General features: G+C 39.1%; 1 protein-coding gene across 1 annotated transcript; it reads right to left on the minus strand.

Annotated features, from left to right (window-relative positions):
* Positions 1-13,143: 13,143 nt before the first annotated feature.
* Positions 13,144-15,309, minus strand: LOC125265407 (SLAM family member 9-like). The gene is made up of 4 exons (XM_048185614.1): positions 14,985-15,309; positions 14,472-14,792; positions 14,010-14,306; positions 13,144-13,921 (listed from the first exon to the last, which is right to left on the minus strand). Exons 1-4 carry the CDS (start codon positions 15,019-15,021, stop codon positions 13,785-13,787), a joined length of 792 nt encoding a protein of 263 aa, XP_048041571.1. The 5' UTR covers positions 15,022-15,309; the 3' UTR covers positions 13,144-13,784.
* Positions 15,310-23,092: the final 7,783 nt, after the last annotated feature.

Here is a 23,092-nt window from a genome sequence, read left to right on the forward strand (position 1 = left end):
ATAAAATGATCAGCATCATCACAGAATTCTACATCATTTTATCATATTCTCAGTAACATTATCTGGTGAATTTAGTCCACAGATGTAACAGGATAGTAATTCTCTCCTCACCATAGACAGTGATATTGATCGTGTTGATCGTTGTGTCTCTGGAGACTGTATAAAGTCCAGAGTCTGTGGTTCTGCTGTTGATGATGGTCAGAGATCCAGTCTGATGATCCAGTTTCAGTCTGTCTCTGAATCTCCCTTCAGCAGTATCATAAAACTTGATCTCTTTGTTGTTCTTTACTTTAGCTATGAGAATTTTCCCAAACTTCCACTGGATCTCTTCATCTCTGTGTATTTGAGTGAAACTAGAGTTCAGAGAGACTGATTCTCCCTCAGTCACTGACTCTGACTTCACTGCATCAGCAACAAACACACCTGAACACAAACACACACACCACATTTGGAGTTTTTCATTTTCCACAGAAGTATTTCTGAAGGTTTAGTCTGATAAAACTTGACAATAGAGGAAAAATTAATAAAGATCAGATTGTATGTGGACAAGTGATAATATAAAGAGAATTGTAGCCATAAAAATACTCACCAGACTCCAGCAGAACAACCAGAAGAAAATAAACTGTCCATGTCATATATTTTGGCATTTCGGTGAACGGTTTCAAAACACAACAGTTTCTAATTTCCCAAGTTCATAAAAGCTACATTTACACAACAAAAAGCCATAAATGTGATGATAAACGTTGCAGATTTGGTGATACAGCGACAGAAGAGCTGAAGGAACAGCCAGCGATGGCCGATTTCGACACACTGCTTCATTAGGCTCCGAATCTTTATGAATCTTTTGATTCGAATCAGTGATTCACAGAGCGTGTATCAAACTGCCAAAGTCACGTGATTTCAGTAAACGAGGCTTCATTACGTCATCACTGTTTCTAAACTTCAAACTGTTTTTTGTTTTTTTTCCGCTTCAAACTGTTTTTTAATGTCAATGGTTCACCGGTAGAGGGCGATGATAAAGTGAAAGTGAAAGTGAAAAGAGAACTATGATAATATTTTGTACTTATCATTTAAATTCTCCAATTGTTTGTCATAAATCAGCATCCCAGGAAAATGTTTCCAATCAAAATATGCCCTTCTGTTATGAAACAGGACATTTGTAGATGTGAGCATCATCATATATGTGTAAAGAATGAAGTCTGTCAGGTAAAACAAGAGCTTATTGACGCAGTTCAGTCAGTCTCTATTTTATTACAGCAGCAGTGGATAGATAGAGTTACGCTTCAACTAAGTTTAATGCTGCAACACAAACATATTTAAAGGTGTGCGTAATATATAATTATTATTATTATATATGCTGTCATAATTAACAGCAGCTTCCCTGAAATCGGAGCGTCACCGGATGGCCTGACTGTGTGTAAAAATGTCCTTTCAAGTGTCGGTCCTGCAGGAGTTCTGGGAATCTTGAAAGTGTGTCTCCCAGAACTTGAGACAAAATATAAAGGACATGCAGCCTCATGTTCCCAGTGAAAGAGAGCAGGAGTAAAGAAGAGGCTGCTGTTTATGAAAGAATTGCTCTTACTCAGTTAAGAGTGTTTTTAAAGTCCACAATTCTCGGTTATGTGCTTGTCAGATGCTCCTCATCCCTTTGAAATAAATGACATCAGACAAAGATGCTGGATTGGAAGATCAAGCCTTAGACGAATGAGTGTCAGTAATACCATTTGAAATTGTGACAGCAGTAGTAAACACTGCGTGCAAACGCTCATGTGGTTGAATGTGTTCACTAAAGACGCTTACTCTCCACCTACTGATCTAATGAGTAAACATTATAAGAGCTCTAGCCAGACGAGATTTAAACTTTGTCAGCTGAAGACCCAAGTTTGGTTTGAAGTACCAAGCACAATGTTCTCTGATTTCTAACACACACTCACAGCGCTCGACTGATTTCACAGCTGTCAGAGCAGAAACTAAAGCTGCTGCTCTCCGCATGTTTTTCCGTCATCTCTGGGCACGTCCATATATCATTTGCCTGAGCTTATTTTGTCAATTAGATCAAAAGATCTGAAAAAAAGAAAAAACAACAACATACATTTACCCTCATAGACCCTCCCCTTGAATAAATCTGGAGAAGTGGGTGAAAGTGGACAAAAGAGACCAAAAAATAAATAAATAAATAATACCAGGTGTAAACAGGAATGTGTCTTCCTCGTCCACTTGTGATCCGATCAACAAAAACACATCTTAAACCAGGTGTAAACAGGGCCACAGACACTACTATAGACCATGTCATGATTTGACAGCTCTGTTTTCAATTTATTTATCAGTTAATTAATTTGCACATTTTATCTGCATCATGGAAATCATGGACACACCTAAAGATCTTTACAGACTTATAAGATTTTAAAAATGTGGGGGGAAAAAGCCCTGCATGAACAGTGTAATGAAGTGCGTTTCTCAAAAATGCACTTGAAGTTTCCTCCTTTTGCAGCCGCTTTGCACAGTTTTTGCAAACTGGACATGTCCTCAAGGACAACAACACCTTCTGATTTTTTATAGGCCTAAATATCCAAAGTATTCCCATGGTCGGTTGTAGGCATGGGCAGGGCTCACCTGAACGTCTGCTTTGCTCAACCAATCAGAATTTATGAACAGATTTTATCTGTTTTTGCGATTTGTGTATTGATTAAAAGCAATCTGAGGTGGTTCTGTGTTGAAAGGTCTGATGAAGGGCTGCAGAATACCCCAAACAATCACAAAAATAACAGACAATTTGCAGTATGTAACCTTTATTAGCTGGCAAGTTAGTGAGAGTGCTGAAATAATGTCCTTTCGTGTTCAGACACAAGGGGGAGATAAAGCGCTGAATCTGGAGGGAAAAACTGATGACACTTGTGTTTTGATCCACAAATACTTCCCTAAGATGTCTGATAAAGATGTAGAAACAGCCGATAAACGTATTAGAAAAGCAGTTAGTCTCAGAGCAGTCTTCAGCTTAGAGAGACGCAGATGAACAAACACAGATGGACGTCTCTGAGATGAACGTGTGTATCAGGGGGCGTCATTTTACTCAGATCTTCATTTTTGAGGCCATGAATGTTAATGCATGATGTGTTAAATATGAAGGTGAGATATATAAAAAATAAAGAACATCATAATAATAATATTGGTCTATCAGAACAGTTAACCATCTGCAGACCCCTTTATATAGGTACTTTCCATATTCATTTCAAACTTGAGATTCACTAACTGGAACACAGAGCATCTCCAAACACACACACTAACTTCTGTTCACTGTAGTTCTCAGTGCTTTAGAAATGATACACATAATTTCAGAGGTCTGACACTGCCAGAGCGCCATCTAGTGGCTGCTAAACCTCTCTGAACACACGCACTGACCCCAGTGTAACTCTGCTGGAGCTGAACAGGATTGTGGAGGATCAGATGAAGCTGCTGTCTTCAGGCTGCTCATAGCTGGTCTATCAGGTTTTGAGGGGTTTGATCACTCTTTTTGTGTAACTGGTCAGGCTGTGACCACTGACCAGCTGAACACCAGCTGAACACCAGCTAGACCAGACCAAAAACAAACCAAGACCTGCTGACCGGCTCAGGCTGGTTTTAGTGTTTTTTTTCTCACACAATCACATGACAGTGATACAATTATTTCACTCTCCTCTCATGAAGAAATACAATACATCCTTTGAAATATTTCTGTTAGCTAAAAAATGTGATTGCTTTATGTAGGCATAACTTTCTTCTTTCTGCTGAACACAATCAGAGAAATATTAATAAATATCCTGACACATCCGAGCTTTATAATGGCAGTGAACAGGATCAACGAGTTTGAGCTGAAGAAAGTGTCTCCATCCACATCCATCCATCATAAACACACTCCACACGGCTCCAGGGGTTAATAAAGGCCTTCTGAAGTGAAACGATGTGTTTGTGTAAAAAAATAAAAAAATAAAAATCCATATTTAACAAGTTATGAAGTAAAACTTGTTAAATATGGACATATTTTTTACACAAACACATCGCTTCTCTTCAGAAGGCCTTTATTAAACCTCTGGAGCTGTGTGGAGTTTTTCAAGGCGACCTTTATCACTTCATTGTTTCCATGGTGATGCATCATTGCTTGTCATGTGATACTCCACAGCCACAATAGCGCTGTATGACTGATGATCTGCTTGTATTTAATTTTTCCTTTTTTTATTCAAAATATTCACAAATTTGTTAACTATAGCATGAAATATCTGCTATTCTGATTGTCAAATATGTAAAAGTGGATGTGTTTGATCGCATTAGTTGAGCTGTATGCGCGACGGGCGCCGCCATGTTAGTTTGCGCCGCACAGAGAATCAGAATCAGAAAGTTACTTACACAATGTGTATCTGATATGAATAAAACATGTCGTCTTATTGTTATTGCTGCTTCTATAGACATCAGTGTGTATTTTACTAACTCTGAATTGTTTTGTTAGCACTCGTGTATTTAAAGGTGCAGTATGTAATATTTTGTCTGCTAGAGGTCGCTAGAGGCCTATTCAAAACAAAGGCGTAGCTTGATGACGACAAGTTTGAGAGCTGAATCTTGGGACATGTGGTCTCTTACATATTGCACCTTTAAATGTCTGAAACCTCAAATAAACATTATGTGGTTGAAAACACTAGATAGTGCTGCCCGTCCGTCTCTGGTTTAGCGCTAGCCAAAGTGCTCAAGCTAGTTATTATATTATATTATATTATGCAATTTTATAATTTGCAATTTTATAACTCCTCTAGACCCCTGAAGGTGTGCTGTGGTATCTGCACCAAGATGTTAGCAGCAGATCCTTTAAGTCCTGCAAGTTGTGAGGTGGGGCCTCCATGGATCGGACTTGTTTGTTCAGCACATCCCACTGATGCTCGACTGGATTGAGATCTGGGGAATTTGAGCTACAGGAGCTCGTCTGTTGGATCGGATCACACGGGGCAGCCTTCGCTCTCCATCAATGAGTCTCGGCTGCCCATTAACCCTGTCACCGGTTCATCTGTTCCTTCCTTGGAGCACTTTTGATAGATACTGACCGCTGCAGACCGGGAACACCCCACAAGAGTTGCAGTTTTGGAGATGCTCTGACCCAGTCGTCTAGCCATCACAATTTGGCCCTTGTCAAACTCACTCAAATCCTTATGCTTGCACATTTTTCCTGCTTCTAACACATCAACTTTGAGGACAAAATGTTCACTTGCTGCCTAATAATATATCCACCCACTAACAGGTGCCGTGAAGAAGAGATGATCAGTGTTATTCACTTATTCACATATACACACACGCTTTATGTATATATATATATATATATATATATATATATATATATATATATATATATATATATATATATATAATATTATATTATATTATATTATATTATATTATATTATATTATATTATATTATATTATATTATATATATTCTGGAGGTTTAAGCTGTATTGGTCTAATTGAGTTTCATTGCTCAATATTAAAAATAATTTTCTCGTGCACTGTATTTCTGCTGGTTTTCACACTTCATCTCTCACACACACATTCACATGCAAATACACACAAACATCACCTCCTTTTTGACACTTGGGGCTCCTGAAGGCATCAGTGACGTCTGAAACTGTTTATGAACGTTTGTTTTAGCAGAAGCGTATTAAACCACAGTGTGTTTAAAGGTTAAAGTGTCTCTACACTCACAGTTCTTCTCTCTCATCGACTCTCAATTGATCACTTGCTGTTATATTTGCTCAAAAATGCATGTTTAGTTGATGTAAATCACTCAGATCGCTGCACTGAACTCATCTCTGGTTTGGTTGAGTGTAGTTTGTGTGGACAGATCAACTGAATCTGAGTTTAATAGCAGAAAGATGAATGTAGAGACACTTGATCAGGCCAAACATCTGTGGATTCAACCGACGTGTGTGAACAAATGTGCTCAAATATATGTGATGAGAGATAAAGATCACAGTAAGAGCAGAGAGGAATATAAACTGAAGAAATGACTCAAGTTCACACATTTATTTTTGAGACCGTGTGGTCAGTTTATTTTTCTTCTCATTTCACACTCATCATTTTTTCAGCGTCTTCTTCGAACTGTTTAACAGTGTTTTCACCCACAGCTGCGATGAGATCAATGTGTGTCAGCTTTTAACTGTGTTTACATGTATTTATTTTTCAAGACTAACAGAATAATTGTGTAAAATCAGATAAAAGTGAGTAGAGCTGCATATGAAAAGGACAAGGAGGAGGCTGAAGAATCTAAAATTATATTAAAGCATATTTATTTAAAATTGTACCAAAGGAGGCATGTGAGAAATGTGGAAAAATATGAAATATAGATATATCTTGAATATAAACTTTTAAGAACTTTACACTATAAAATGTCACAGTAAGAGAGAGAGAGAGAGAGAGAGAGCTGTTAGTGAAATAACACATTAGTTGGCGCTTCAACAGAGACACGTTTGTCTCCAGGAAAGGATCAGATCTTATATATATGTGGAGGGCCACAGCTCTGCACAGTTTTGCTCCAACCCTAATCAAACACACCTGATCCAGCTAATGAAGGTCTTCAGGATTACTAGAAATGAAGCAGGTGTGAGTTGGAGCTGGTTGGAGCTGTGGCCCTCCAGGAACTGAGTTTGAGACCACGGCTTCAAAACCTAATTATAGAGCAATAGCTCTTACATCACATGTTTGTAAAATTATGGAACGGATGATTACGGAAAGGTTGACATATTTATTGGAACAGAGAGGAATAATATCTAAATACCAAAGTGATTTTAGAAAAGGAAGAGGAACAATGGATGCTATTGTATGTTTGGAAAATGAAATTAGAAAAGCACGGATAAATAATGAATCAGTAATAGCAATATTTGTTTTATGTTGAAAGCGTATGATATGATGTGGAGAGAGGGACTTTTGATAAAACTAACAATGATGAATATAGGTGGGAGAATATACATTTGGATGAAAGATTTTATGCCAAACAGAAATATCCAGGTAAGAAAAGGGAATGAAGTGTCAAATATATTCCAGATAGAAAATGGAAATCCACAAGGGAGTGTAATAAGTCCATTATTATATAACGATCAGTGATGTTTTTAATCAAGTACAACATGACATTGTCGTACTGCTTGTGCAGGAACACACAACGAAGAAGATGACTTTCGAACAAGTCTTTACTTAGTAATCCAACAGGAGATAATACGGGAACAGGAACACAACACAACACATGGAACATATGAGACCAACACTGAACTGAGGAAAGACAGGAACACAGATGATGAACTCAAATGACAGACAGCTGTGATGATCCATGTGTCCATGGTGACAAAGGAGCACATGTGACTGATGAAAACACACTGACATATACAGTGTGCTGACTATTATTGGCACCCTTGGTAAATATGATCAAAACACGTTGGCCACAATTATTAGCACCCCTAGAATTTTTTATGAGTAAAATATCTCTGAAGTATATTCCCATTCATATTTACATATTTTTTGCACATCAGGGGCCCATTTCAGAAAGGAGGTTAAGTGAGAACTCTGAGTATGTTAACCCTGAAATGAGGGAAACTCTGGGTTTTCTGTTTCAGAATGGGAGGTATGTCAAACCTGAGAAAGCAGGGTAAGTCAAGCCTGTTTCTGAAAGAGAGGAACTGAAAGAGAGGAAAGAGAGAACTTATACTCAGAGTCAGTTACCATGGTAACTTACTCTGTGAACCTAACCTGGTCGGGAGCAGGTTTTCTTCGGTAAACCTAGAGTTTCCTTCGGTCTCCTCCCCCTTTTTAAAGTGCAAGTGCTGCAAAAATGCTTTTCTTATTGAGTATTTTTGTCATATTTCAAGTACAAATATCTAAAAATACTTAAATCAAGATGGATTTTCTATATAAGAAAATTATATAAGATATTTAGTCGTGTTTCCTGGGGGATCTAAATTAAGTGCATTTTACTTTAAAATTACAATATCTGCCAGTGTGGTAATAAAAATAATCTTAATACAAACGGAAAACAAGATTATTCGGAGTGTCTGTTACTAATTGTGAATTTACAATAGCCCCGCCCACCAATATCACACAACGTTAAAATCAACCCATGTGATTAATGGCTACAGAGGTGTAAGCAGTAGTGTGTTGGGTGCGCAATACTAACTTGTGACACGATTGATAGGGTTGGAGTCTGCCTTTCGCAGAGCTCGCTCTTCTCCCTTTTCCCATCACATCAGAAAGGCATTTATTTTCAATAAAAATGAAGAAAAAGTGGAAGTAAATGGCCTAACGAGTGTGCAATAATAAGTGTTTAAGTAGTTTACACTCTGTTATTATTGCATCCTGTTAATGTACAACAATACTGAGGTGCAAATATCTGCCAGTGTAAAGAATAAATAGCATCTAATTACTATTTACACTTATTGCAAAGAACTGCTACTTTTAGCCTACATGGTAAATAGAACATAATTTGCAAAATAAATAAAAAATGCACTTAAATTATTAATTTTTTCTTTCTTCCTTTTTTTTTTTTTTTTTTTGCACGTGGGATACCATGAAAATGAATATTAGTTCAATAACTTACCGTTCTGCCAGTCTTCACCTCTGATATTTTAACAGTGATAAGAATTAAACTTGCATTGACTCAGAAGTATGCAGACTCATTTTGTCATGTGCTGTTGCCATGGTGAATTGTAATATCGGAGCTCCATTGATGATGGCTTTTCATAGTCGCGGTACACGCGCTTAACTCTGAGTCAACCTACTCAGAGTCGATTGAACTGACTCAATTCAGCTGTTCTGAAACTGAAAACTCAAGAGTTTCCCATTTCAGAGTAAGTCAACTCAGAGTTCAAGTTTCAAATCAGAATTGGTTGAACCTCCTTAAGCCGAGTTCAGACTGCATGATTTTAGCCCCGATTTTGGCTCGCCGACAGGTTTTGAGAAATCGCAGACAAATGCCCGAAATCTCAGGCAAATCGGTGCTCATTCACGCGAGTGACAATCACGCCGTGTGAATGAGCAAAGACGTGATCTGAGAGAATCGCCGACGAGTCGCCGACACCCGTGAGATATTTGGCATGCTAAATATCTGGACCTGTCGGCGATTCAAAATCCTGCTGTGTGAAAACTGTTCTGACTGAAAACTACATCGGCGATGACCGACAGCCAATGAGAGAGCAAGATACAGAGCAGCGGGGAGTTCGGGGAGGAGTTATAGACCACAACATCAGCAAGCATGGCTTTGTAGGCTACATATAAACATTACAATTCTATCAAACAGAACCAAAGCACAAACATTTGCTTGACCATATGCAACAGCAGCACATTGAAAAGTTATTTATGTACCTCCAACTTTCGTTGCAGAACACACAATCCACAGTCTCCCCAACCATTTCCTCCTCCATATTCTTCTTTTCTTTTTCTTGTTTTCTCTGCAAATCAGCGCACAGGCAATTCGAATTGCAAGCTTTGCGGGCTACCGTTTTTAATAATAATAATAATAACTCCGGTCCTGCACGCGTGATATCGCGTTGTTTCCTTGTCACGTCTCGCGCGTGTTTGGTTGTGAAACGTAGTTTGCGTGCGAGACAGAGTTGTCGGTGATTCTTCCTATTGTAAAGTCATGCAGTGTGAAACCTTCTGTCGCCGATCCATCGTGCAGTGTGAACACAGCAGCGACTGAATGCTGGCCAAGATAGTCATGCAGTGTGAAAAGAACAATGACCCGACCACTTTGAAAATCGTGCAGTCTGAACTCGGCTTTATTGAAACGGGACCCTGTGTGATCATGAACATGAAATTGTCCAGCCATGACTTCCTGTTCCACAGGAGTATAAACATGAGGAAACACAAAGGCCAAATTCCCTTAATCATTCATCACGATGAGAAAAAACAAAGAATATAGTTCTGATGTGCAGCAAAAGATGGTTGAGCTTCACAAAATAGAAAGTGGCTGTAAGAAAATAGCTAAAGCATTGAAAATCCCCATTTCCACCATCAGGGCAATAATTAAGAAGTTTCAATCAACTAAAGATGTTACAAATCTGCCTGCTTCAAAGACACTTAGATACTTCAAAGACACTTATGAGACATATAATTAAACAATTAGTCTATAAAAATGGTATATTTGCCACTAATTCATTGACAACTTTGTCTGAATTAATGAACATGCATTTCACCTGAGCCTGCAGATCCGGACGCTCAAAAGTTAAGGCATTTGCAAGTATCGTTTGAACACTAAACAGCGATTTAGTATTAAAGGTGCTAAAGAGGATCTTTTCGTCGACTGAGAAACCAAAGACTGTTACTGAGTTTTTGAAATGAGCGCATGTGTAAGAACAACCCTCCCTCCGTTCGAGGGAACGCCTCCCAAAACTCGTAAACACTCGTATTGGAACACGAGTGTTTACCACCGGCATTCGCTGTGTCGTGTTAGTGGATTCATTATGTCGGACTCACCGCAGGTATAATCTGCAGTTGTTACTCCTGTCTCCTGACAAAAACATTAAATGCAGCGCCTGTGGAGTGTGGAAAGTTACTGGAGCGCGCAGCCGCGCACGTCTGTCACAAGGAACGTCATGGCAGTGATTGACAAGCCAGAGGGTCAATCGTTTACGCGATGATCGCGTAAACGATTGGCTGATGTTTTTAAGGCCCTACCTCGTGCACAGATGATGTATATTAATATTATTCCTTTCAGTGCACCTAATAAATAGTCTTTTATCAGTTAGTAAAGACAGTTTCAAGTAATATTGCTAAAATGTATAAAACAAAACATCCTCTTTAGCACCTTTAAGATTGTGATCCCTTTTGTTAACAAAGGTGCTTTATAGTATTGAAACTGATGGTTTGTCCAGCTTGTTATTTTTGACCCTTTCCATTGCTTCATTCCCCTGTTATGATACGGTTCAAATTCATTTACACTCTCTCATTTCTATGCGTGAATTATATGTCTGTTTGTTTAATATAGCTATGTGTTCGTGATTTAGTTCAATAAAACTTGTGTGCACATTCTTGTGAGTTGATTCTGATATAAACCAATGTCCCTGATAATGATTACGCTCACGTATAAAGAGTTAATTCATCACATATAGAAAAGGAAATCAGAACAGAAATGGGATAATAAAGGTAGAAAGTGTCATAAGATCAGGAGAGGACAGTGCTGTGGGTCTGTAGTGAAGCTCAGAGTGAATAATAAGCTCCTCTAGAGCACTTCCCTCGAGCCTCTGTCGCCTGTGGCTTCTCACTTATATGGGTTTATCTATAGACATATTTCAGTAAAAACTTATACTACCTTCATGTCTTTAGTAGGGCGAGTGTTTAGAGCACGCTGAAGAAGAACAGTGTCCAGTGTGTTCAGTAACACGGGTTATAATGGCTTCTGAAGTCTTAAACGGTGAAGAAGAATCACTACTGACTGATGTTCCCATTCCTCCCAGTTCAGTGTTATAAAAGATTGCTTTAAAAATACTGAAGTTTGCTAAAAATTTCATGATATTATATAATATAATATAATATATGATATGATATGATATGATATGATATGATATGATATGATATGATATGATATCCAATTCTGAGCTGATGAGTTCATCAACATCATCTCAGTGTTAGTCATCTCACACCAAGAATATACCTTTTTTGTCACATTTTATATATACAGTGGGTACGGAAAGTATTCAGACCCCCTTAAATTTTTCACTCTTTGTGTGAATACTTAGGACCATGTGATATTTCAACAATTCTGTGTTTTTCTGTCAATATGGGGTGTTGTGTGTACATTATATATATATATATATATATATATATATATATATATATATATATAGAAAGAAGAAAATACAATAATAAAAAAAAAAAAAAAACGGTAACGTTTAGACCATTACTATATATATATATATATATATATATATATTATTGTATTTTCTTCTTTCTATTGAATTAAGAGGTATCTGGATCAAGAATAATTCCACAATAGCTACCAGATATAAGCCCTAGTCATGTTTGAGCAAGTCAGGTCGTTTGGTAGAGGGAAACCACATTAATGGTTGAACTGACGCTATCTACTCATGTTAATGTCCTGTTTTGAGAGCTCTTTGAGAGTTTACACTCAATGCGAGTATTGGCCAACTATGACTCAAATTCAGTTGGTCATTTGGTTGAGATCGGTCCACACAAACTAAAAGGCTGCTTTAAAAATACTGAAGTTTGATAAAATGTCATGATATGATATGATATGAAATCCAATTCTGAGCCGATGAGTTCATCAACATTATCTCAGTGGTAAATCATCTCACACCAAGAATATACCTTGCATTTACTCCGATAAAATGGGTAGAGGACGTTTTACCAACAGAAAGAAAAAAAATGTTGTTTTTTTTCTCACATTTTATATATATAGCCTACTTCCTTCATGTATCTGACAGCTGATTCTGCAAATGATTCTTCATGAGCATCTCATGTTAGCCTATTTTATTTATTTAAAAAATCTAATTATAAATGCGATTTAAAAAAAAAAAATAAGCACAATAAATGATTTATGCTTTAACCATGCCCCACTTTTCAAAAGCAAGTTTTGTGTTGGCTTTATGCATAACTTATATGTATATTAAAACCCCTAATATATTAAAGAAATATTGCAATAGTTTGAACTTGTTTGTGGAAACAGTGTATAGTTCAGATTTATACAGTTCTGCTCATCTCTGTCCTGGTGTCAAATCATCCGTCTTCCTTCTTCCTTCTTCCTTCTTGTCAAGTTATTGCTTCATTTAAGACACATGCAGATCCTGAAAAACTTTTAAATGATTTATTGTTTTATTTCACAAGAACAAATCTTTAAAATGTGCACTTGACCCAAAATAACATTTAAAAAATCTCTCCTGACTAAAAACTAAATAATTTAACAAATATAATCACTTGTCTATTCAAAGGAAATGATTTCCACTTATTAAAGTCTGTCTGTTCACACTAAAAACATCATCAGATGAGAGATTAAAGACTGAGAAACAGCAGAAAAACAAGAAAAACATCTCTTTGTTAATACTTTACATGTGATTTTTTTTTTCTTTTTTCTTTTTTTTTCTTTTTTTTAAATAAATTTGCAAAGATTTCAAACAAACTTCTTTCACATTGTCATTATGGGGAATTGTTTGTAGAATTTTGAGGAAAATAATGAATTTAATCTCTTAAGGAATAAGGCTTTAAAATAACAAAATGTGTAAAAAGTGAAGCGCTGTGAATAATTTCCAGATGAACTGTATCAAAACCCCGACAATCTGTCAGCAAACAACTAATGATCTTATTAATGCTTTTATTTAGATAACAGACTTCAAGATCATTTTCTCATCGATTCTTTGAGCTCGAAACTTTTCAAATTTACTGTTTTATAAGAAAGGCAGAAAAAAAAAAAGGAAATTATTCAGATGTCCAATTACAGTCACTAACAACAGAGACTGTGTAAAAGTACATGAAATCAAGCCAATAATAATGCAAGCTGTTATCAAGGCCAGAGGAGGACATACAAAATATAAATATATACATATAGACCTCACGGAGCCATCAGATTTCATCAAAAAATATCTTAATTTGTGTTCTGAAGATTAACAAAGGTCTTACGGGTGTGAAACGACATGAGGACAAGTAATTAATGACAGAATCTTAATTTTTGTGTGAACTAACCCTTTAATGTGTGTTGAGTTATTTTGAGTTATTTCTTGTAATATCACATCTACAGTTGTTGAAGAACATCTCTACCTTCCTGATATCTGATTAATCAGAGTTTGATGGATATTTCTTTTGTTGAAGACTTCTGGATCTGATGTCATAAACCAGAACAGCCACAGTAGCCACGCCCACCACAGCAGAGAGAGCCAATCGGATCACAGCTTCAGTAAAGCCACAAAACTCTTGTGAGAGAAGAAATGAGAAATGTTAAAATAGAAATATTTAGTTTGTGAAAATATACATAAATACCAGATATCATCAGTGAAGTACCTGCAGCACATGTGTGACAGAGCTGAGTGTTGTTGAGGTGTTGAGTCTGGTTTCTGATGGGATTGTTCAGCACACAGCTGTAGGAATCATCCACACACTCCAGATGGAGAAGAAGATCAGACCGGCTGCTGAGATCAGACACTCTGATGCTGGAGAATACACTGTTTCCTTTGAACCAGGAGAGAGTCACATGACTCACATTCACAGCTGAACACACCAATGAACATGATGATGATGATGATGATGATGAAGAGTTTTGTGAAGAGTTACTGCTGATGACAGGAACAGGCAGACGAGCTGAAAACATGACAGAATGAATCAGATTCAGTAGAAATCACTGTGATCTTCTGGATAAAATGATCAGCATCATCACAGAATTCTCCATCATTTTATCATATTCTCAGTAACATTATCTGGTGAATTTAGTCCACAGATGTAACAGGACAGTAATTCTCTCCTCACCATAGACAGTGAGATTGATCATGTTGATCGTGTCTCTTTTGTTGCTGGAGACTGTATAAAGTCCAGAGTCTGTGGTTCTGCTGTTGATGATGGTCAGAGATCCAGTCTGATGATCCAGTTTCAGTCTGTCTCTGAATCTCCCTTCAGCACTTCCATTAAAAATCTTGCTCTCTTTGTTTTTCTTCACTTTAGCTATGAGAATATTAGCAAACCTCCACTCGATCTCCTCCTGTGTCTGTATTTGAGTGAAACTAGAGTTCAGAGAGACTGATTCTCCCTCAGTCACTGACTCTGACTTCACTGCATCAGCAACAAACACACCTGAACACAAACACACATAATCACTCAAATTAATTCTGCACTCATTTCAATATACAGTCAATGAAAGGAGCAGCAGCAGCAACAACAATATCTGACTATATTAATCTTATACAACTGGAAAATATTAATGAATGATGAAATAATGTGTTTAAATGATCAAATAAACTGAAGTGAGGCTATAAAAATACTCACCAGCCTGACACAAGCACAAACAGATGAAAACAAACATTTTCTGAAATAGTTTGAAACAGAACTGTGATAATAGTCGTATCCTGACACTCGTGAAAATGTTTCTTAAAGCGAATGAATCTGCGGGTCTGTTGTAAAGAGGTTCAGTGAAACTAAACTCCTCCTTCAGATACTGCCATGCCTTCTCAAAATGAGCTACAGAAAGGAGAGAATGGGAACTATTTCTAATAATATGACTGAAATATTATGCTTTATTAAATGAGTGGTCAGAGACTCTTAAAAAGATTGATGAACTGAACTGAGTGTGTCAGACTCGAGACGTTCAGACATGCAGAGGCTCTCCAGGAACAACATCACATCACATTTACAGACATTTCTGCCCCAAGCCTCTATTTATTTCAGATGCTGGGATGTGTCCGTCAAGATCCAAAAGGAATGAAATGAAAAAACTAATTCTGTTTTGAGAAAGAAAAAGTTGTGAAACTTAAAATAATTACTGAAAAGGTCAGTCTGTGTGGGAGGAGCTACTGGACGAGTTTAACTGCTGGATTTCTCTGAAAATCTTCATTACACACTGACAGAACAATCGACATTCGCAAGAGTGCAGGACTTGATTGTTATAACATTTCTGAAACTGTTAAAAAAGATGTTTGATACGTTTATTTTCTTCTGGTTGTTCTCCTGGAGTCTGACTGGTGAGTATTTTTATGGCTACAGTTCAATTTATATTATCATTTCTCCACATACAATCTGATCTTTATTCATTTTTCATCTAATATTGTCAAGTTTTATCAGACAAAACCTTCAGAAATACTTCTGTGTAAAATGAGGAAGTTTTATAATAATACTGCTGAAGGGAGATTCAGCGACAGAAAGACGCCCATAATGCACTGGGCACGCTGCTGTCCAATGACTCTCCCAGTGTGTGTCTACTGGATAGACTTGACCTGAATCAAAACTTTCAGGCTACATTTACACTAGAGCATTTTAATCTTAACCCGACATTTTAAAATGAAAATGATCCTCGTCCATACTGGAGTTTCAGAAAAGCTCTTCGTCCAGACAGCTCGACCAAAAGAGGATGTCACATGACCATTCATGCACTCTGGGCAGTATTATAAAACACAGAGTTTAACTGGAAGAACAACAAAGTGAGCAAACCTTGCGGTCCCGTCTCCATATTGTTCACAGCTGTGTTTCTGTCGAAAGCTGCATCTTCAGAGGTCGTGTAGGATGAATACCTGATAAAGGTGTCTTATTTTGAACACTCTGGACCTTATGAACTACAGATCAGCAGCTGCAGAGGGACGTCCTACAAGAAATTCAGAGTTGTTATCCATGGAGAGTAATAAATGAAGATGAAGACAGAAATGAGCTTTATTCTGCTCCAGCTGAGTGTGAATGTCTGTGATTGTCAGGGTTCGTCACTTTGGTCTGTTTGTTCTTGGTTTGTGGCGATCTCTGATGATGTTTCGTACAGAAACACACACTCCTATTGGCTGAACTAATATATATATATATATATTATAATACTGTATTTATGTTCAAACATATTGTTTTGTTTCATTATGTGACACTAACAGTTTCTAGTACGACATTATTAAGGCGCTAGTCATCTCTTCAATGTGGTTTTGCTGATAAACACATGCGTTTGAGCTCATGAATCATGTGACACTGGAGGGTCCGCCCATTTCCTCCTTCCCGCTCTCTTTACTGGAATTATTCATCCTGAGCTTGAGCTGCTTTCTAACGCTCGTCTCTGTCTCATTCCCCTCTCCACACACACTAAACATGCATTTTCTAGTTTCATGTGACCATCATGTCTGATGAATTTAAAGCACGTTATATAAGAAGTCTGGGATTGTTGTTAAAACAGGATCAGATTGAAAAGCTCCTGGATACGAACCAAAAGAGCAGAAGCAGGTGAGATTGTGTTGTGTTCACTTAATCACTTTAATGTTAAAAAAGGGTTATTTTGTCACATGACTGACATTTTAAAATCTCTTATTTGTTCAGATATTTGTACTGCTTTAGTAAGAAATTAATATAACTGAATGAAAGATAGTTTATCCTGACAGAAACAGTCCATGTGTAAAACCTTCAATACATCTAAAAGATCAAGATAAAATGTTTAAATTGAGTTTAAATGTTTGGGAAGGTGTGTGACTGAGTCACATGACAAGTGTCCAAACCAGACTGAACCTGGTGATTTAAAGGAAAATTGTAGTCATTACTTTAGATGTCTAATATCTTTCTCTTGTTAATTTCTCTAATTGTCTGTTTTTCAGATTCCTCTGGGAACAGACTGAACGAATCCTCAATTATAGTGAAGCTGCAGCTGCTGTTGAATGAAGAAGTTCCTGATGGAGTGAATGAACAGACGAGTTCAGTTTGATAAGTGTCAATCACTGTCACATCATCATCATCATCATCATCATCATCATCATCAATAACTGAGTGTTTATCAGACTCTAGAATCATCCATTGAAAGTGAGAAATAATCTGTGTTATTTTTCTACTGATAGATCTATTGATTATTTTCTGATTATGCAATAATACTTATGTTACCTTACCTATAATAACCATAACTCATGCCATTAATCATTAAATGTTTTAATCAGACATTTACTTGACAAATAAAACATTCCCAACATAAAAATAAAGTACCATATTAAAATGTATTTATCAGTAATACAAAAGTCTGTGAGTCCAGCTTAAATTCAGACGATCAAACACTAGAGCTGATTATAAGCAGAAATGCACTTTATATTTTACACTTCTCAGGTTTTCTAAAGGAAAAATGATTTGTTTCTTTCCACTCGCTGCCGTATACCGTATGCCCTACTGTACAAATTGACTTCTGTTTGCATTATTCTCATCTGTAAGTTATTCGTATTAAAGCTTTTACTGAATTAATAAATGTTGATGTCAGATATATTGATAAACTGCTGGTCCGTATGATCTTTGTGTCGTCCGTCATGAATCATGTCTGTCCTTTAGTGTGAAATACTGACTCAGTTACTGATAGCTGTTTCCTTTTACACAATATAAATAAATATACATTTGTAGATGAACAGCTTTTATTTATTTATTTTTAATATCATGTCCTAGAAATCTGTTGGTTCATACTGTATATTCAGTAATTAATGTACAAAATCAAATCTTCAGATACTGGACTGAATCTGGCCAGAGAAAGAGAGAGAGAAAGAGAGAGAGACTTTGACTTTAAAAAGCTTTTTAATACCAAAAATTAAAAAGTTGTGTTTTTTTTTTTCCATAGAAACAACATAAAGATAACCAAGTATCACATTTCAGACTTTCACATTATCACATACGAGGAGAAAAAAATAAAATAAATAAATAAATATTTCAAATTTCAATTACAATCAACATCACAAATTCAATAAGACATCAGACTCTTTTTTACTTATTTTATATTCAGGCCCATATATAAACCGCATACTGTAGGTGAAAAAACTACTCCCAGGTTCTGGCACCACTCATCCATTGTCGGAAACAACAGTTGTAATCTAGCACAATGTAAAAATAAATGAAAAACAGTTTCCTGTACACCACAGAAAGGGCATCCCTCCGCAAGATGCGCTGTGTGTCTGTTAGTAGCTATTATACCATGCACTAACCTCCACTGAAGATCTCCAGCTCTTTTTTCAATAGGAGGTTTGTACAAGGTCCTCCAGCTGCCGTTAGGGGAGGCACCTAATCCAAACACCTCTTGCCATTTAGATTCTTTTACATTTGTGAGAGCATGAAGATGCAGTATCTTGACACACAACATGTACAGTGATTTTTTTTCCTGTATTGCTGAAGACTTCTAACCGAGGTGTCTTAAAAGATAATAGTCACCTTCAGTTTCTTCCCAGTTTTCAGTCTCAGCTGTAAATTCCAATTCTGGAAAATCAAAAGTGTCCATCTCTCCATTATAGGATTCTAAGGAAAGTCTATAACTCTGTGGCAAAAACTCAGCTATCCGAGTCAAAATTTTCTTTGCCACACAGATTGATCTTATGCCCAGTTTTTCAGCAAAAATTTCGGCTGATAACCATTCACCTTCAGGTATCAAGTGTCCTATTTTTGTGATTTTTGCCGCCCACAGACTTTAAAAATGTCCAGATTCAGTGCAGAGTTAAAAAGCAATGGCTCTTCCTTCTTCCACAAATTTTGTACATTATTTGGCTCTCTGGAAAAGTTGAAAAGTGTCCATGTTTTTAAAAGTGATCTATAAAATGATTTTAGTCCTGCAAGATCCAACTTGTTTATCTCCATCAGGAACAGGTGGCGATCTACTCCCATGTTGCCTGCTTTCCTCAATAAGGTACACGCTATCCCAGCCCAGCTCACATCCTTACCCTAGAGGAGTCTCTGAGCCACTTGAAGTCTGAAGGTCTTTACTCTAGATATGATATCCACTAGTCCTACTTCCTGTCTGTGCAGATACAGCACTGGTGCCTTTAACCAATGCTGGCCCGACCAGAAAAAATCCACCAGACATCTCTGAATGTGTCTCACAAGGTGTTCTGGAGGTTCAAGGATCATCATTCTGTGCCAAAGGGAAGAGGCTACAAGGTTATTACATATCAGCACCCTTCCCCTGTAGGACAGCTGGGGCAGCAACCATTTCCAATGAGACAACCGCGCACATACTTTCTCCAACAGGCCCTCCCAATTTTGCCTTCTGTTTTCATTTGTCCCCCAAAAAACTCCCAGATATTTAAAACCTGCCCTTCCCCATTGTAATCCACCAGGAAGTGTCGGTCTTTTAACAACTTGACCACACCGCATCACTTTTGGACCAGTTAAATTTGGCTGACGAAGCCTTTCCATAACATTCTAGAGCGTATTTTACTACATCAACATCATCATCTCCTCTGACTAGAACTGTAACGTCATCTGCATATGCAGATAATTTAATAGATTGCTGAGAGTTTAAAAAATTAAACTGTAAACCTGTAAGTTCTTTTCTTAATTTACATAGCAAAGGTTCAATAATTATACATTTTATGCATTCTATGATCTTTTCCCATTTTACTTACTGTATAACAATTTGGGCTCAATCAAACAGCACGGCTTTACAATCACTTCAATGTTTGTACAAGCAGGCACTCAAAATATTAGATCAGAAACCAGTATCCTATTATTATTGTAACATTGTTAAGAAATATAAATTGTTAACACTTGATCATTTTATTCTCCTGGCTAATGTCAGTTTAGTGTATAAGATTCTACATGACCTGGCACCACCACCTCTTAAAGTGTTTGTGAAATCATGTGATGAGGGCTTTCGGTCCACCAGAGCCTCCACCAGAGGAGACTGTTATGTCAATTTTAGATCAACCAAATTTGGACAGAGCTGCTTCTCGGTCACAGTTGCAGGAATGTGGAACTCTTTACCTTTAACTGTCAGAGAGTGCAATACTTTGAATAATTTTAAATTGAATGTAAAGAAATGGTTGAAGGATAATCAGGTGTGTTGTCATTAGCGCAGACTTGTTGAAGAATCTCTAATGTATCAAATGTAATGTATTTGGACTGTGTGGATTTGATCTGGGGATGGGGCTTCGTTAAGGTTGGATGTGTTGTTTTTTAAATTTTGTATATAAGTGATTATGTGATAGGCTGTTTAAATGCACTGTGAACCTGCTGTTCCCTTTCAGTCGTTTACTTTGACGTTACGTCAGAGACTGACGAAATGGGGTCTCGTCCGAGAGCCCAATCACCTTTGAGTGTTAACAAAACGAGCCAATGATACGAGAAGTATCTTGGTCTGCGGAATTTGCATGCGCAAGCTCCGCCCCACATTGTGGGTATATAAGGAGCAGCGCGAGCAACACGCATTCAAGCTTTCGCTTCGGAGCCGAGCGCATCGTGCCTTCACCGGAGTGTTTACAGCGAGTCTCTGCAGTACTGGTGTGACAGCGCATTTCATCGGATTCCAGTGTTCCTGCCTTTGCCTGTTTCCCCTGAGCGCTTCAGTGCTAAAAGAGTATTTTCTAAAAGAGCTTACGGGTTTCCAGGTCACGTCTTTTTAAAGATGTCGTACCGCCCGTGTGTTTCTGGGTGCGGTCGGTATATGGCACCTCTTGACGGCCATGATCGCTGTCTCACGTGCTTGGGCTTCCAGCACGCTGAAGCAGCGTTCGTGGATGGTTCATGTTCTCATTGTGGGAACATGACTATCAAGATGCTTAGATCTAGACTAGATTACCTTAAACAGTATCGAGTCCCCTCTGCCACACCCCGATCTTCGGCTGGTGGCCAGGGTGATCTGAGGGTTACGGTGTGGAACAACCCAACGAGTCAGCCTCCTCGGGCCACGCCCCCTTCTCAAGCGTCTCAGCCGGTGGAGCTTCCGGATGAGCTTGCTCCCTCCCCTTCTGGGGGACCCAGCGTCTCATTTGGGGCTCCGGAGGACGATCGTATGTCGTTTGCTGCGTCGCAAGGCGGGTTTGAGTCCTCGGGAGATGAAGACTCGGCTGCGGTGCCTCCCCCTGGGAGAGCAGCGTTGTCCGAATCAGATCCCGAGCTGACGGCCATGCTTGCCCGGGCAGCCGAGAGCATTGGGTTGGAGTGGAATCCTCCACCCCGTCCTGAGCACTCAAGGCTGGATGATTGGTTCCTAGGGGCTGCACGCTCTGGCGAACGCCAGGGTCCCCCTCCGGTTCCTTTCTTCCCGGAAGTGCATGAGGAGGTTACCAGTTCATGGAGGGCACCTTTAACTGCCCGAAACCGTTCTGGCGCTTCCTCCGCCTTCACCTCCCTCGATGGCGGAGCGGCTACATGGTATGCTGGGGTACCCCCTGTGGAGCGCTCGGTTGCGATGCAATTGTGTCCTCCGAGCGCTTCCACGTGGCGCGGTGATCCCAAGCTCCCGTCCAAGGCCTGTAAGTTCTCGTCCACGCTTGTGGCCAAGGCTTACAGAGCTGCGGCTCAGGCCGTTTCCGCCTTGCACGCCACGGCCACCTTACATGTCTATCAGGCTAAGGTGCTCAAGGGCTTGCACGAGGCGGGTGCTGACCAAGCAGCCCTTCAGGAGGCCTGCACGGCCGCCGACCTTGCCCTTCTGGCGACTAAGGTTACGGCGCGTTCGATTGGTTAGGTGATGTCCACCTTGGTGGTCCAGGAGCGCCACCTTTGGCTGAACCTGGCAGACATAAGGGAGTCGGACCGAACTCAGCTCCTTAACTCCCCTGTCTCTCAGGCCGGCCTTTTCGGCGACGCGGTCGAGGTTGTTGCCCAGCAATTCTCGGCCGCTCAGAGACAGTCTGAGGCGATTAGCCATATCCTGCCCCGGCGGCCCGCTGCTGCTCCTACACTGCCGCCGGCTCAGGTGCCTCAGTCTGCTCGTCGTCGAGGTCGCCCTGCCGCGGCTTCCTCCGCTCCTGCTCAGCCACAGCAGCAGCTTCCACCCTGGCCGCAGCGAGGAGACAGCCGTGGGAAAGCGACACAGCCCCTCCCCGCCCCTCCACCTGCCAAGCATCAGGCTAAGAAGCGGCGGTCCTGAGACGGGCGACCCGGAGTCGGAGACGACAGCTCTTCAGGAGTCGGTAGCAGGGCCGCTCCTTCCCCCACAGGAGGGCCGGGGGAGAAACTTTCCATCTTCGCCGCTGGCACCACCAGCGGTACCCATATCCTCACAGAAAGAGCTGTTTCCTCTACCTCCGGGTGCCAAGAGGGCACGGTTGACAGTGTCTGTTTCTCAACACTCTCTTCCTCTCTCCCCTCTTTATTTGCAGAGCCGGTGGGTTAACATGTTTTTCACTTTAAAATAATGGTCCAGATCACTAGTAGTTCCTGCGGGATGACGAGGTAACGCTTGTGTAATTACTAATTAGTGAGGTGTTGACATGGATTTCACAAGTAATATAAGTTTAAATTTAATTTTATATCTGAAACATACCGTACAGCCATACCTTTCTGTGAGCCACTAATGATACTCTAACAAACATTGTAATCTGGAAGATGAGGTTTTGTGCTTAATGCAACACAAATGCAGCCAATGTCTTCATTAAGGATGCAAATTGTTTGTGACGAGAACATCAATGTTTATATTCATATCCTGAAGAGAAGTCCTCCCCAGGCTACTGTTACTTAAA

The sequence above is a fragment of the Megalobrama amblycephala genome, linkage group LG1, assembly GCF_018812025.1.
Source record: "Megalobrama amblycephala isolate DHTTF-2021 linkage group LG1, ASM1881202v1, whole genome shotgun sequence".
Lineage (NCBI taxonomy): Eukaryota > Metazoa > Chordata > Actinopteri > Cypriniformes > Xenocyprididae > Megalobrama > Megalobrama amblycephala.